The 15,112-nt window shown below is 44.1% G+C and overlaps 2 protein-coding genes across 4 annotated transcripts; both read right to left on the bottom strand.

The window, feature by feature from the left end:
- Positions 1 to 2,136: 2,136 nt before the first annotated feature.
- On the bottom strand, positions 2,137 to 7,080 carry mylz3 (myosin, light polypeptide 3, skeletal muscle). Its single transcript, XM_069698151.1, has 7 exons — positions 7,061 to 7,080; positions 5,250 to 5,378; positions 4,692 to 4,719; positions 3,186 to 3,329; positions 2,922 to 3,092; positions 2,748 to 2,825; positions 2,137 to 2,663 (listed from the first exon to the last, which is right to left on the bottom strand). The coding sequence occupies exons 2-7, from the start codon at positions 5,361 to 5,363 to the stop codon at positions 2,635 to 2,637; spliced, it is 564 nt and encodes a 187-aa protein (XP_069554252.1). The 5' UTR covers positions 5,364 to 5,378; positions 7,061 to 7,080; the 3' UTR covers positions 2,137 to 2,634.
- Positions 7,081 to 7,734: 654 nt separating this feature from the next.
- On the bottom strand, positions 7,735 to 13,168 carry lancl1 (LanC antibiotic synthetase component C-like 1 (bacterial)). Of its 3 annotated transcripts, XM_069698149.1 has the most exons (11): positions 13,090 to 13,154; positions 12,623 to 12,769; positions 12,349 to 12,466; positions 11,969 to 12,179; positions 11,584 to 11,731; positions 11,071 to 11,217; positions 10,525 to 10,707; positions 10,006 to 10,182; positions 8,834 to 8,906; positions 8,314 to 8,403; positions 7,735 to 7,876 (listed from the first exon to the last, which is right to left on the bottom strand). In XM_069698149.1, exons 2-10 carry the CDS (start codon positions 12,707 to 12,709, stop codon positions 8,327 to 8,329), a joined length of 1,221 nt encoding a protein of 406 aa, XP_069554250.1. In that variant the 5' UTR covers positions 12,710 to 12,769; positions 13,090 to 13,154; the 3' UTR covers positions 7,735 to 7,876; positions 8,314 to 8,326. The 3 variants fall into 3 exon arrangements, with proteins under 3 accessions (XP_069554250.1, XP_069554249.1, XP_069554248.1); XM_069698148.1 differs by having other exon boundaries at positions 7,735 to 8,403; positions 12,623 to 12,747; positions 13,090 to 13,168; XM_069698147.1 differs by having other exon boundaries at positions 7,735 to 8,403.
- Between the last annotated feature and the right edge of the window lie 1,944 nt (positions 13,169 to 15,112).

Below are 15,112 nucleotides of genomic sequence, written 5' to 3' on the forward strand. Positions count from 1 at the left end.
TTTGGGGTCATATTCTGTTTCTCTTTGAAGTGCTATGTAAAACCAAAAGGTCACAGCGGGAGGTCTGTGACCTTTGGGGTCACATACTGTTGTTCTTTGAGGCATAAACAGGAACAGACGGCTGTCTGAGAACTCCAGGGTGTGAAGGAAGACAACCACCACCTCAACCAATCAACAAAGGACACATCACCACACATGACTTTTTGGTTTCTGTACTATAAGAAGACCGGGTCAGGGAGAGTCAGGAGATCAGACTTCGTGAACTGACACATACTCTGCTGCGGTCAGGGAAGCATAGTCTGGACCCAGAGCTCTGTAAACTGATTATTCTGCGGCTGTTAAATAAATATCTTGAAGCCTGACATCTTCTCCTATTGCCTCCTAGTGCCTTATGTACGCCAGAAGTAACGGGACACACACCTTCCAAAAAGTTCAACTTTTGTCTCGTCAGTCCACAGAGTATTTTCCCAAAAGTCTTGGGGATCATCAACATGTTTTCTGGCAAAAATGAGACGAGCCTTAAATGTTCTTTTTGCTCAGCGGTGGTTTTGGTCTTGGAACTCTGCCATGCAGCCATTTCTGCCGAGTCTCTTTCTTATGGTGGAGTCATGAACACTGACCTTAACTGAGGCAAGTGAGGCCTGCAGTTCTTTGGATGTTGTCGTGGGGTCTTTTGTGACCTCTCGGATGAGTCGTCGCTGCTCTCTCGGGGTAATTTTGGTCGGCCGGCCGCTCCTGGGAAGGTTCACCGCTGTTCCATGTTTTCTCCATTTGTGGATAATGGCTCTCACTGTGGTTCGCTGGAGTCCCAAAACTTTAGAAATGGCTTCATAACCTTTTCCAGACTGATAGATCTCAATTACTTTCTTTTTCATTTGTTCCTGAATTTCTTTGGATCTCAGCATGATGTCTATCTTCTGAGGATCTTCTGGTCTACTCCACTTTGTCAGGCAGGTCCTAGTGAAGTGATTTCTTGATTGAGAACAGGTGTGTCCGTAATCAGGCCTGGGTGTGGCTCGAGAAATTGAACTCAGGTGTGAGTTAAGTTCTGTTTTAACAGGAGGGGGCAAACACTTTTTCACACAGGGCCATGTGGGTTTGGATTTTTTTTTTTGTCTCCCTTAATAATAAAACCTTCATTTAAAAACTGCATTTTGTGTTTACTTGTGTTATCTTTGACTAATATTTACATTTGTTTGATGATCTGAAACATTTAACTGTGACAGACATGCAAAAAAATTGGAAATCAGGAAGGAGGCAAACACTTTTTCACACCACTGTACATATGTATTTATCACAATGTGTCAAACATAACCGTGATATATAGATAAGTATGCCTACTTCCTCACCCCACCACAAAGGGGCAGACTTACTTCAGGTTACAACTCTGAACTTGTTTTATGGTGTTCCTGCATTTACTAAACAAGAACACTTGATAGTCAAAGTGGAGAAAAATGTATAGTTAGAACATCTAAATCAAAAGGATGTAAAATAAATTAAAAAAGTCGAGCAGTGAAAACACTCTGTATGTGTAGTTGGTTGGTGGAGTTTTATCCTTTGAACACGTCCCTAAACCATTTGAAGCAAATGACACACTCACTCAGAAGCCCTTTTTAAATTCAGCACACACTTTTCCAGCACGTCTTCAATGATCTCGGTCAGTCCAGCCGAAACATTTGCTGTCTTTTGTAAAACACTAAATGATTACACACTGTGGCTCCTCTTCACTCTGCATCAACTCTTGTACAATAACTGCGGCAACTTGTATCTGTATTATAACTATGGATGATTGCAATGGTTGTTTACTATTTCACCTAAAGAACAATTTTATCAAATGACATACAGTACACTCGGATTACAAACTAACTTTGAGCGCAAATTAAATCATTAAACACAGAAAGCAGCTGTAAGATATAAAATGTTTCTTTCTTATTATTGAATTATCTTTCATTTAATCAACTAGTTTCATCGGGATATTTCAGTTTCCTACAGTTTTTGTCTCATAACTAACTAAATGCTCTTTAATGATTATAAATGTAGACTGAATGTGCTATTTAGATCTTTAGAAGCTGCATGGTGTCCCTTAACTTGTGTACAGGTGTATGTGGTCAATGAAAGATCAAAGATCAGCCCAGATGGGATGTACGGTGGAAAAGTTTATTCTGAAATGAATGAAATGAATGATAATGAATCAAACTTTTCAGGGAAGTGGGAGACTTCTGGCGGTCTATCCACAACCATTCTCCAGCACCTTTGGCATTGCTGGACCAGTGGTGGTGTGACTGAATGAGGTGGCGGTGGGAAGGGAGGGATCTACCCTCACTTAATGAGCGGTCACCCCTTCTCCCCCGTTCCTCACCCCATGCGGCGAGTGGAGACGCGCCCCGGGGGGAGCAGAGGCCAAGTGATAGGGGTCTACAACGGAGAGGTGATAGCGATGTCCCGAGCGAGGAGGGTTTGAGACGAAATGGATAGAAAAACAAAATAAACAACAAGATGGGTTTGCGTCAACATCCCTTGTACATAGTCCTTGTCTTTCCTTGGTTGGTCTTTGAAACAGTGTAGATGTCCTGAACACTGTCGGGCTGTCTGTAGGCGAGCTACAGTTTCTTCAGCACTCCTGCTGCTGGCTTCTTACACAGACAGGATGTGCTTGACGAAAGCTGCAGGAAGAAGTTCGTATCTTTAGATTCCAATAATTATGAAAAGTCAAAAAGAAGGAGGCATGCTTGGAAATCCGATCTTACCCTCATAGTGCACACTGCCGTTCTCGTCCTCCTGGCCGGCCATAAGGGCATCAATCTCATTCTCGGTCATCTTCTCTCCTGTAGGTTCACAGGGATCCTTGTCAGAGGCTCCATTTCACGCATGCTAAGCAAACTATATTTGTGCACTTCTATATTTGGGGACTTGAGACTCACCCAGTGTGGACAGCACGATACGCAGCTCAGCGCCCATGACCGTGCCGTTGCCCTCCTTGTCGAAGACACGCAGACCCTCAATGTAGTCATCAACGGTTCCCTTGGGGAGTTCGTCGACCTTCTTCAGCATGGGCAGGAAAGCTTCGAAGTTGAGCCTCTTGTTGGCCATATCTGTTGAATTGAATACGTCACATGGAATTACAACACATACCCTCACACGTCACTGTTTTGCGTGTTTGAACTGAGGCCTGTTTGGGCACTCGCCGTCAGCAGTTGGGCTGCCCAGAATCGTTGTAACGTCCTTGTTGGTGGGGTTCTGGCCCAGAGCGCGCATGATGTCGGCCACCTGGTTGTAGGCCACCTGGCTGTCACCAATTCTGTCAAAGAGACCAAAAGCCTCCTTGAAGTCTGGCCAGGAGGGGAGAGACGAGAGTTTCAGGGTTCAGGCACGAAATATATGATCACAAATTTCCATCATACGACTTCAATCAAATGGTAAAAGATCATTTGTCAAGGCTATAAGACATGAAACAGAATCCTCTTTGTGTTGCCATCAAAATGCGATATTTGATATGTCAATGCTCTCTTTTGGGTGCCTATTAGAGCCATCCCCTTTGGGTTTTCTACTCTTTCTATTTAGCTACTTAGTGCAGCTTTGGGGTGTCACACTGTACTGGAGGATCAAAGCCAGCAGAAGCCACATACTTCGGTCATTGTTCTGTTAATTGGGAGCGACAGCTGAGGAGACGAAGGCACCGGCCGGGGCCCGAACAAAGCTTTGCTATTTCTATGAATCCCAGCAGGAAGCCGACTCAAAGTGGCCTTTTTGGCAGATGAATGCTCTCATGTAGCTTCTGAGCAGCAGCAGCAGCAGCAGCAGCAGCTGTACCCTCCTCCCACTTTAGGGCAACATCGGGAGCAAACTGATACACCCTGACACAGACGCCCGGGCCATATAGAGACATGGCCGTGGCCCAGGGGTCCTCCTCGAGTTCAACCTGAGACTGCTGACTGAGGTGTAATTGATACCTTGCCTTGCATAACCTGTATGTAGTCTTAATGTAGACATGTAGTCAGACTGTACAAGAATGCGCAGAAGCAGCACTTTGAAATTTTTGTGCGTTAAGACGGCCAAATTAAAAATCTATACAAACAAACTTGACAGGAAGCTGTTTTAACTTTCACCCTGCAATTCAAAGGCGGAAAATTTTGAAAGGGATCCGAACACAAATATCAAAATGTCATGCCCAAACGGATATCAACCAAAAAGTCCTCCCACCAAACATAGTCCATAGAGAACATGTCTTTCAGCAGGGAACAAAAGGGTTGGGGATGGTTTGGATTCCTCGTGTAAACTGATGCCGTGAGGCCTGCATCTTAAGCTTTGGCCTGCGGATTAACGCCTCTGCTGTATAAGTCCTACTGCAGCAGGCAAGACAGGGCTAGGTCAGCTGAGAATAGACCTATCTGAAATCCTCCGCGACAACTGGACACATCACAGGAATGGCATGCCCTATGGTGGTCTTCACTCGGGGATTGTCTTCATCCCCATTTCCACCTTTTAGCAGCTAATTCAGATTAAAGTTTCAGCTCAGTAAGCCAGCTGCTACTTTGAGGGTTTGTTTCAGATGATAATTGTCAAATGGCGACAAACATGAAAGAGCGAGCTGTGAATAGGAACCTGGAGGGCATTCTCACTCTTGCGGTTTGCAAGTTAATGTCAGCCAAGTACAACGGCTGAGGATGGAGCGCACCGCTTTCTTCACTTACCCTCAATCTGGTCCGGTGTGAACTCGGTCTGTCACATAAAAACATACAAAAAACGCACAGACAAAAAGGTACATTAACAAATACATAAACACACAGGACACAGGGAGATGGAAAAAAAAACAAATTGTTTACGAGTGTTGAAAAAGCAGAGAAAATCCAATTTATGTAAGATTTCCTAACGAAGAACTTGTCGCTGTAAATCTTCCAAAATGATTCTAGCTACATGAACTGGAAGGTGAAATTATGAACATGCTCTTTGCATTTTTATACAAGCCCACACAGATAATTAAGATACAAATGTGGATGTATTTCAAGGCCTGAATGCAAAATTTACAATCTTCACAGACGTTAACTTTTTTCCCCTCAATTTCTAAAGAATCAGAAATGCAAGTCTTGATTTCTCCTCTCTAGATTTCAGTGATGCAAATAAAGTCAACATTTTGATGTTATTTTTGCGAGCTGGTATCCAAACCCCCCAAAAAAGGTAGAAAAAAAAAAAAAAGTAACTCCATTAGCACTGCCCCACCCAAAAGGTCCAAAACACAATGTGGTACACACCATTTTGGAGAGTAGGAGGTTGAGGAGCAAACAGAAAGGAGCTGAGAAGCTGAAGTCCCAAGACAGAGTGGTCCTGAGCCATGGTCCAAGCCGCCTCTTATTTATCCCGGGCATGTGATGTCACGTATGCTAATGCACAGATCAGATGACACGTTGGAACATCTTTAACTTTCTTAGGGCAAACGGAAAGGAGAGCTGGACGCCCTCAGAGCAGTGGGCCTTTAGATGGGGACAGGGCTATTTTTGGAAGGCCAAAGAAGACTGCGAAGCAAGATTTCAAACCGGCTGTGAACTTATGCCGTTGAAGAACAAAATGCTTTCATTGTCTTGCCTTTTATAGAAAATGAACAGGTGATCAGTGAAAATGCAGAAAAGTCAGATGCCTAGTGGCCCACTTCAGAAGGGCTCCAGGCCCCCCCCGAGAGCGTATTTCCTAGAAGGTATTTTTATACAGTCAAACTGCTCCGGTTATGATTAAATACACAGCGGGGTGAAAACCGTTTGAAAAGTGGACTCGGGCAGGTTTTAAGAAAGTCAACTGTGAGTGGCACTTAACCTCAGAACAGTCGGTGTCATAATAATACCGTGAGGTTTACGATGAACATTAAGTCTCAACAGACTTGCTCTCACAACACGAATATCAGAGCGGACGACATTATCCGCAACACGCGTCACAGAAGAATTCAGAGCTCCGTAATGTGCAGCTCTGCCTGTTTTATGCCGACTGCAGTGTCGAATATATATGCATGGGAATGGAGACAATCCTACAGGAGGAGAGCTGAGTTTATAAAAGGCAAGCTAAGTTAAAGAGAAGCGGCTGCACATAATCTGTGGAGGTTCAGATGATCTTTTAGCAGAGCTCTCCATGGTGCTGATGGCAACATGAAAAGAAACCTGTTTTTTAATGCGGAAATCAAAACTAACTTTCAGATTGTGTCCTGTAATAGATCCCAACTTAAAACAGGAAAACATTTTCCACCTGTAAGTGCAGTTTATCTATTTTAAAGTTTGTCTCAGTCATTATTTTTTTAAATTATTTTGTTTTAAGTTCTGTAGTACTTACCATACTTACTGGAGCTTTTAGTTGTGATACAGTTGAAAGCTCTGGAAAATGCTAGAACTGAAACTGGACCCCGAGTTGAAACACTCACTTACACCGAGAAAGATTACAACACTTACATGATGCAAGATTATCCCACGTTGACTGCCATCTCCTTTTAGAAACTTATTTCCATTGTAAAGCAGTACTTCTTCTGAAAATAAATATCTCCATGTTTTGCTGGTGCATTCAGTTCAAGCACATTTATGCTCACCTGAGCAGAAATATAAATCTGGACCGGTGCTTTGGAGAAGATGCAGGCTGAGCCCCAAACATTATTCAGCCAGCATTACAGCTCCCACACGAGCCTCTGATGACCACTTCCTTTTCAGGGTGGTCATTTTGTGCAATTTATAAGCTCTTTAAAATCGTGCAACTGAATTCAAACTACTTTTTATAAAATGTATGATGTTTCACTGTATTTGCAAGAGATTTCCAGACAGTAGCGGGTTTTGTGCAGCGTATGGAATATTTTATGGACCAAAACCTCAGTCAATATGTCAGAAATACAACCGTTTACATCCTTGCGCCTGTTTTTTTTTTTCTTCTTGGCATTATCACTAAAAACAAGTCAAATTAGAAGCGTGTGGTTTTGAAATGAAGAGAAGTGAGTGCACATACACAGCGACGTGCACAGGATTAGATCATTCACTGATGTGTTCGTGCTGCCAGGCTGTAGTAAGTCTAACTTGTCATCGCCTTTGTAACTTACAACGATCTACTGCTAAACATCAGAACCAAAGCATTGGAGGACATTTGTAGGACTGAAGTGAAGTGAAAGACACGTCTTGGAGACCACGCCCACCCGACAGATGAGCTCTATTTTTACTCCCACTCCTGCTCCTGCTGGAGGTGTTTGGTTTCTCTTACGCTGGGCGGCTCTGAGGAGGAGGTGGGGGTGGAGAAAATGAATGCTCCTGTTTCTCAACACTCTCTGGTACAGTAACCACATTCCCACCAAGTTAGATCCTCTACACCTCAACTGACTGCGGGTCATAAAGAAGCTGGGGGCGGGGTGCTTAAAAAAAGAGCAGTGGCATTGTGTCACTGCTTGGTTTTCAGGGGGTTTACATGAGCCTTATTTGGCATCTAAATTCCTTAAAACTGAGTATTTGTGTGCTTCTTCATAGTGAAGTCAAAACAGATCACGTCGTGAATATTGATATTCTGCATCCGTATCCCCCCTGAATGTGGAGAATATAATCTGATTAGCAGTCCAAAATATTTACTCATGAGGTGACCTGAGCTTCAAGGTGAGTGTTGTTTTCTGTTCGTCTACAAATGTCCTTTCGAAATTCTCTGCGGTGCCGGCACTCTGCTGCCCCTCTGTGGTGTTTCTTTGCCGCTGCATAACGATGTCAAAATAAGAGCAGTTCCGAGAGTCAATACAGAGCAGCAGCTGTTAAAAGTTTATTGCTCAGACAGTGCAAAGGACAGGCAACAGTTTACACTCCCCTGAACAAATGACACGGCTTGTACTGCATTTTTAATAGTGACATGTAACCAGCTTTACTGCTGGTGCTCGTTTCTAAAGAGAAAGAAAAAAACATTAAGGAAAACAAAATCCTCCATGGTAAACTTAGAGATGATAAAAATACGCAATTAAGTGTTAACATTTAGGTTTTTTTTAGTATAATTTTCTGCTTTGAATTTCTGAAACTGAAAATTTATTTTGCTGAGACCCTAAAACACATTGCATTAAACACAAAAAAAGCTGAAGAAGCTCTCAGCCTCGATAAATCTTTTGAGATATTACAGGATTCTTCTTGTTAATAAGATCTCATGTTGCCAGCAGAGTAAAGCAGGAAAAACATGGCACAATATCTGAAGCAGGAGTCCAAGTCAGCCATCAAGACTGTTACACTTGTAAAGTCTCTAAACATTATTTATCAGTGCTTCCATGCATGCGTGTGACAGAGATCCTCTTGTTGTTAGATTTTATGCAGTGTGAATGGGGAGGACTACCTGTGGACACCTGCTACACCTCGAAGGCCGGGAACCGTGCTTTCATTGGCTGCAGAAGGTCGGCCAAGAAGTAGATGGTACCTGCCATACCTGCAAACAGGAAGTGACATTGTTGAGTTTACAGCTACAGTGGTGGACAAAGGAAACTGCAAGTTTCCTCAATTTAATGGTCATTCTGAGGTAGCAGTTCTTTACTGAACAGAATTCTTTCATTACTGTTTGGTGTTGCTGATTATTAGTGCTTTCTAGATCTTTTTTTTTTTTTTTTTTTTTTTGGTAGTTAAGTCTAATAATGTGACTGGCTCAGCCCCACTAGCTGTGACCTCATGCATGCCTCAGTGATGTACGATGGTAATGGTCCACTCATGTCAAATGAGGAAGGCGACATGGGAACAGTGATGGACATATGACATTTCAGTGAGTTTCATCTGGCTGTTTTTTCCCAGCTGGAAATGAAAGACGATTGGTCTAATTCCAGCTTTGTAAGAAGCTAAGCATCGGATAGGTCGCCACATGTTACCTTCAAAAAGAGAGAAGGGAGTGTCGGGTGTCCGGCATCCATGTTTGCCATAGTTCATACACCAGTCTGCAAACTGCAGAGACAGACAGAGAGAGAGAGAGAGAGAGAATATCAGTGTCATAACAACTTCACAACACTACAGCGAGCCGTGGCCGGACCGCCTCAGGAGAATACTGAGCAATGTCAACAACTGCTTAATATTGCGCTCTTCTCAGTGAAATCCTAGCATCTGTCGAGGTATCAGATTATGGCCACAATGTCGCGGTGTTGCACTTGGAGGATGTGACAGAGCTCAGGCAAACACATCTGAAGATTCTATTTCCATCGTCTCTGAATAGATTCATATTAATGAAAGTACACGCGGGACTCGTGCCACCTGGAGCGCGTCCACACAGACATCGCTCCCGGCCAGCTTTGACGGCGACTCACACAGACAGCAACCAACCTATTGTCAATAAACATAAAAGGCCCTGCCTCTCACATGCCCACCCATTCTGGAATAATTTTCAATTTTAAGGCTGGCGAGCAGCCAACGCTGCTCTGATCGCTCGTGCTTTGAGCTAAGTTTAATATGACTTTCCCATCTTACATCAAAGTCAGAGAAAGCCGAGAATAGACACAACATAAAGCCTGCAAAACCAATCCTAAAATCTGCTCTTCTGTTAAACGTAGTGGGTCAGAAGGATTGTGCATATCAACGTTTCCTATTACTTTCGTTTAAGGAGTAAAGAAGCAGCCAAATTCAAATCCATGTGGAAAACTAGAATTTTCCGAAATACTTGAAGCTTTCTTTTTTAATTCTTTCTAAAATGTTTGTATTTGGAAGAAAATGCTGTGATTTCCCTGCAAAGTACTGATACTAGGCAGGCGTGTCTTTAGTGAGTGCATCGAGATGTTTACTGAAAATGTTTGGATAAAGAAAAAAAAAAAAAGGGGAAAGAAAAATCTTAATTGCTGACTCGGTCCGATAAGAAACCGACTCCAAGTCTGAACTCCACGGTGTCAAACTTCAGAGGCGTTAACTCTCAACTCTGTCGTAACAAGTATTTGGACGCTAATTATGATGGATGCACTGCAGGAGTGCCGTGGCGCAATTAATATTTGCAGTCGTTTGATCGCTCAAACGGTTCGTGAACGATTACGTGAGCAACTTTTCTTTTATGTGCTCTCACCATGCAGGCTCTGTACAGCTGCTTCGGGTCTTGCGTTAGGCGGTAGAGGGCCAGGAAGGTGTAGGCGTTACCGGCCACACCGTGACACAGCCCGTAGCCCTTCTTCAGCAAACCCCAGCGCCACACCACCTCACCGCACTGCAGCGCGTCGTACAGGTACTGAGGAACACCAAACGCCTGGAGCAAGGGATGCAAGATGTACAGCTTTATGTTTTTACATATCTTAATGGTGACAAACTCAGGTTTAAAATGTTCTGTGATTTCTTCCTGGGGCTCGACCTGAAAGATATTTCCAGAATAAAATTAAGCACAAATGAATTGATTCTCAAGATGTCGGTGCAAAAGCCTGCCAGGAAAAGGAGCATAAGCTGGGTTAAAAAGGATATTATATTTCTCCGCAAGATGGCACCACGATCCTTCCAATGATCGCTCTCCTGTTATTTTAAAAGACGTCCCCGTGAGCAACGTCTTGCAACTGAATTAATCTCATTTTCAAAATGTGTCCCCCTCGGTCGTCACCTTGTAGGCCTGCAGGAGCATGTAGATCACCCCTGGAGAGCCGTGGCACCAGTGGACCAGCAGGTCCCGATCGTCCCCGAAGCAGGGCGGGTAGTTTCCTGAGGGGAACTTGAGACGGCAGACGTGGTCGACGCTGGGCTTCACCAGCCTGTGCACATGCTCCTCCGCAGAGACGAAGCCCGGCTGTGAGGGAGGGATTACAGTGTATTCAATAGAGGATGAAGAGGATGAAGAGGTAACAGGTGGCAACTCTGGTGCTGTGTGGGTTAGTTTGGCAACACGCAGGCAACGAACATCTGCAGCAGGGTGCTTATTAGAAGTGAACTTCTGAGCTCACCAGGATTAGGTCGGTCGGACACTAAAATATTTGAATCACATTAAGCTGACATCAGGCTTTATTTAGTCAGTGTTTTAATCAATTCATCAATAACTATTATAAGAATTACTGAATTGTTTAAGTACTTCACCGAGCAAAAATGCCAAGATACAATATAAGCACAAGACTCGTCATGGGCGTCTGCAATCCGAACCGGACTCCTGTTCTACCTGCATGAGGAAATAGTAGATGCCAGCCAGGCCATGGGCGGCGCCAACATACTGCTCCTGGTACCACTCATACATCAGGGGGCTCTGGTTCTGGATCCGGAACTTTCTGCTGAGGTGCTCGCCGGACGCCAGCACGACCTCGCTGATCTGAGGAAGGAAACGACACGTCTGAGCTCACAAGCAGCGCCTAATCTGTACAACTGAACGACACCAATGGAGATGAATGAGAGCAATTGGACATCGATACGTGTAAGGGCGAGCAAATTACGGCAAATCAAGATCTTTGAGGGCAGTGAGCCTGATGTTAGAGAGGCGGGATTACAACCACCTCTCATTCTACTTGTGTGATTTCCAACATTGCACTCCTCTATTGTTCCTGTAGTTGTATTGAACACAAAGGAGGGTACTGCTTAAGCAGCCCAAACAATAGTGGATAAAAGTAGTGAAATCCACACATTCAGGACACAATCAGATCAGATCAGAGTCTCAGAGTGCGTTCTGGTTCTGACCCACCTGTTGGATGTATTGCAGTGGGATCCTGTGTTGCCCCAGCTGCTGGTTGATGAAGACGAGGGAGTAGAGATAACCCATCCGGCCATAAAGCATCTCGTCTGGCAGCCCGCCTGAACCGCTCACCACCGTCTGGTAATACTGCAGCAGTCTGGAGAAAAAGGCCGAGGAATCACAGAGTTTGAGACAAAGTAATGAACGGCATCTTAAAATGAACACTGCAGACACATTTGGAAATGCTGCAACAGCTTTATTATGACCAAGTGTAAGACGCAGGTACGACACAACGGGAGCCATTTTATATCCGCTATATAATACGTGAAATGAACGTAACAAGAGGAAACAAATACAACTTTCACATTCACAAAACCACTTCTTCCCGACTGACCTGTTGATGCACTCGTCGGCCTCCTGCACCCTCTGAAGGCGATAGTAGACCACGGCGGCGACGGCCAGCGGCCCTGCGTCTCCACACAGGAAGGTCACGTCGTGGCGCCGGGTCAAACACTTCAGGCTGCGGCTGACGTATTCAAGCGCTCTCTGAAGGAGGGAGACGTCCTGAAACACGTTGTGGAGGTGCAGGTAGAGCAGCGCGATGCCTGTGGACAAACGAGACGCACACGTGACTGTCTGGGAAACTCTTGGAAATGTTGTGGTTTTTGAACAGAAACTGAAGAAAGACTTAAACGTGACTGCGTGACGCCGCACAGCCACATCAGTCCAATCCCTCGGTCATTTCCAACCAGATGTTTGCAACGCCGTCATCACCTGCCCAGCCCGTGTAAGTCGTGCAGTCTCTTGGATCGGCGGACTTCAGCCCGTTTTCCATCACAGCTAAAAGCTCGCTGACCTTGCTGCTCAGCTGCTGGGCAAACTCTGAAGTGAGCTGAAAGTACAAACAAACACAAAAGAAAGGACAATTTAAAATAATGCGGTGGGACTTGGTGGAGGGGGAGGGGGGATGGGTGGGGGTGGAGGTGGAGGTGGGGGTGGTGGGGGGGGGAAACGAAACTTGCCCACAAAACGCTTTCTCGCGTTTTACCTTTCCCTGGGCGTCAAACAACGCCTGCGTGGACGCGGGGCTCCCATCGTAGTCAGGATATGGGTTCATCAGGGCTCTCGTGTCCATGTTTTCACAGCGTTGTTTCCTGCCGAACCACGCGCTATCTGGGGCAGGCAGAAAATAAAGCTGCACAGAAGATATGCGATACGGGAGACGCAAAAGAGGTTAAGAGATTCAGGCTGCGAACAAGAAAGCTATCGATCCCGCAACACGCAGTGTAAATGGCGTAAAGCTGCCGGGAGGGATACGAACTCGCCCCCACACACAAACTAATGCGGCTAAGCTAGCTGCAGCTTCTAGTTACCTCCGCTCCGCCACTGAAGCTAGCGGCTAACACTCGGTCGATTAATACATGTCGTTAAAGTGCAATAAAAGACATTATAACTTCGACGTATACCATGTCCCTGGGAAAGCTCGGGTTAGGATTAAAATTAATGTGTAGGTACCTCTGCAAGTGATGCACTGTTGATGTTAAATCTTCTTTGTCTTTTTTTGCCTGCTTTCTGAGGTTTTCTTTAGCAACAGCTGGCGCGATACTGACATCTACTGCTGTGGAAGCGGTACTGCACCTCCCAAAACTAGACATAAAAGACGAATAAAAATGTTATAAACACACACATATATATATATATAAAGATAACAAATAAAGGGGGGGGGAATAACAACAAACCAAACCCCCGGAGTAGCCTACTCAAAATATACAGTTAAGTGAGAAATACAAATAACAGATGAATAAAGGAAAACAAAAAAATATGGACAGCAAATGTAGCCTACCATGTTTCTCTTTAAAGTTGAAATTTGCAGACATTTCTCAGTGTTTTTAGCTTGAGCTCTTTCCGTTGAGCTGTGTCACAGCTCCCTTGCACACAGTTTACCTTTGCCGTCGTGTAAATGAATGATACGACAACGCGGGCAGAGGACAATATGTTGTAGATTGCTTTGCTTGAATGATGTGCTGCAAGTGAAACCGTTTACCAAATCAAAAAAAAAAATAAAAAATCACTGGGTTTCCTGCTGAAAAAGAATCTTAATGAATCATTCTTGTTAAGACCGAATCAAGTGGTGATTTATGTCCTGATGCACATCTGCTCGACATGGAAGTTTTTCATACAATCAGTTTGCAACAACAGCCTTTATGTTCCTCTTGGAACTCTTTGTCACACAGGTGTTTAATCTCAAACATTAACCCGTCACCGTGAATGTTTCCAAAGCTCTGATGTAATTGCACTTATGTCAGTGAATGCACCACAGCTGTTCTTTCACCTTTTCAACAATTCTCTGATAACTGCACCATACCAGTGATGCCAATGATTTCCAAAACACAGAGAAAAGCCTGATTTTATGATCACAGGGTGGAGCAGAGTTTACACGCACTGCTACCATGGAAACCTCATGTGCCAAAGCTGCAAAGCTGTATTCTTACCGACGGTTATGATGCTTAGTATTGTTACAGAAAAGGCAGGACTGGTAGTGATTGGCACACTTGGTGGTCCACACTCTCACTTATTGCAGAGATGAAAGCCGCAACACTCAAACGAAAGAGTGCAACAGGCTTTAATTATTCTTTGGTTTGAGTCTTAATTAAACTGTTCGTCTCACTTCAATATTTTTCATCCTTTGTGACAAAATTTTGCACCCTATTATTTGACAACACCTCTTTTTCTGATGCTAATGCTTTGAAGATAACATAAAAGTTTGTAAAGCTTTCAACTGTGGAGTTTTCAACACTCATCTGTACTTCATGTAATGATTTTTTTTGGAGTTGCTTATGTGCAGGATTGTTTGATGTCCTTCCCATCTTGATGACTCGTGTAACCTTGTCTTTGAAAAGTGCAAATGAAGCTGACAATTAGATTGGCCAGATTTGCTACAGTCATCACTGTCAGTCTTTTGTTTTTGTGTTTACGTCTCTGCTTTTTATGTGTGTGTATGCTCCATTATTCCCCTTCAGTTGGAGGAACTTGGCTGCCTATCATTTCCATATCAATTGACCAGGCTGCAGGTGAAGGCCAGTCATGCAGTACAAAGTGTGGAGCCTTTGGTCATATACCTTGGGACTGTTTTACCTTGCGTTGAGGGACGGGGAATGGAAATGAGCTTAAGAATGCGACAAAATGCAGAAGGAGACCTTCGGGCTTGATTAGAGCTTCGTGTTAAAAGACAAATTATTGAACCGAGCCTCTCTCTCACTGCACCGCTGGGAAGAACGGCTTCATGGAGGAAAAATGTTAAATAGACGGGATATTACCAACAGGGCAATATTCAAGCTGAGGCCAAATCATGCATTTAAACTGTATTCTTCGGTATTAAAATGCTTAGAGTTTGACTTAAGTGCTTAAGTGTTTCTTATTGTCAACTAATGCCTGAAAAACATCAAAAACCAACAGCAAATTTGTTCCTACTACGTGAGTACTGTCTGTGTAGAGAAAGTCTCCTTGTTCCTCTTTTCCATAGACCGCCATTGTTGTC

This window comes from Brachyistius frenatus, unplaced genomic scaffold, assembly GCF_029030835.1.
Source record: "Brachyistius frenatus isolate BFR_SWC_R1_liver_20210118 unplaced genomic scaffold, ASM2903083v1 Contig_26, whole genome shotgun sequence".
Lineage (NCBI taxonomy): Eukaryota > Metazoa > Chordata > Actinopteri > Embiotocidae > Brachyistius > Brachyistius frenatus.

Excerpts from the sequence above, each read along its gene's own strand:
- mylz3 (XM_069698151.1), bottom strand. The coding sequence starts at position 5,363 with ATGCCCGGGATAAATAAGAGGCGGCTTGGACCATGGCTCAGGACCACT. Across the intron at positions 2,826-2,921 it reads TATCGTGCTGTCCACACTGG|GAGAGAAGATGACCGAGAAT; the intron begins GTGAGTCTCAAG and ends GTGAACCTACAG. Across the intron at positions 2,664-2,747 it reads CGGCAGTGTGCACTATGAGG|CTTTCGTCAAGCACATCCTG; the intron begins GTAAGATCGGAT and ends TTCTTCCTGCAG.
- lancl1 (XM_069698148.1), bottom strand. The coding sequence starts at position 12,709 with ATGGACACGAGAGCCCTGATGAACCCATATCCTGACTACGATGGGAGC. Across the intron at positions 11,732-11,968 it reads GCCGACGAGTGCATCAACAG|ACTGCTGCAGTATTACCAGA; the intron begins GTCAGTCGGGAA and ends CTTTTTCTCCAG. Across the intron at positions 8,404-8,833 it reads TCCCTTCTCTCTTTTTGAAG|GTATGGCAGGTACCATCTAC; the intron begins GTAACATGTGGC and ends TCCTGTTTGCAG.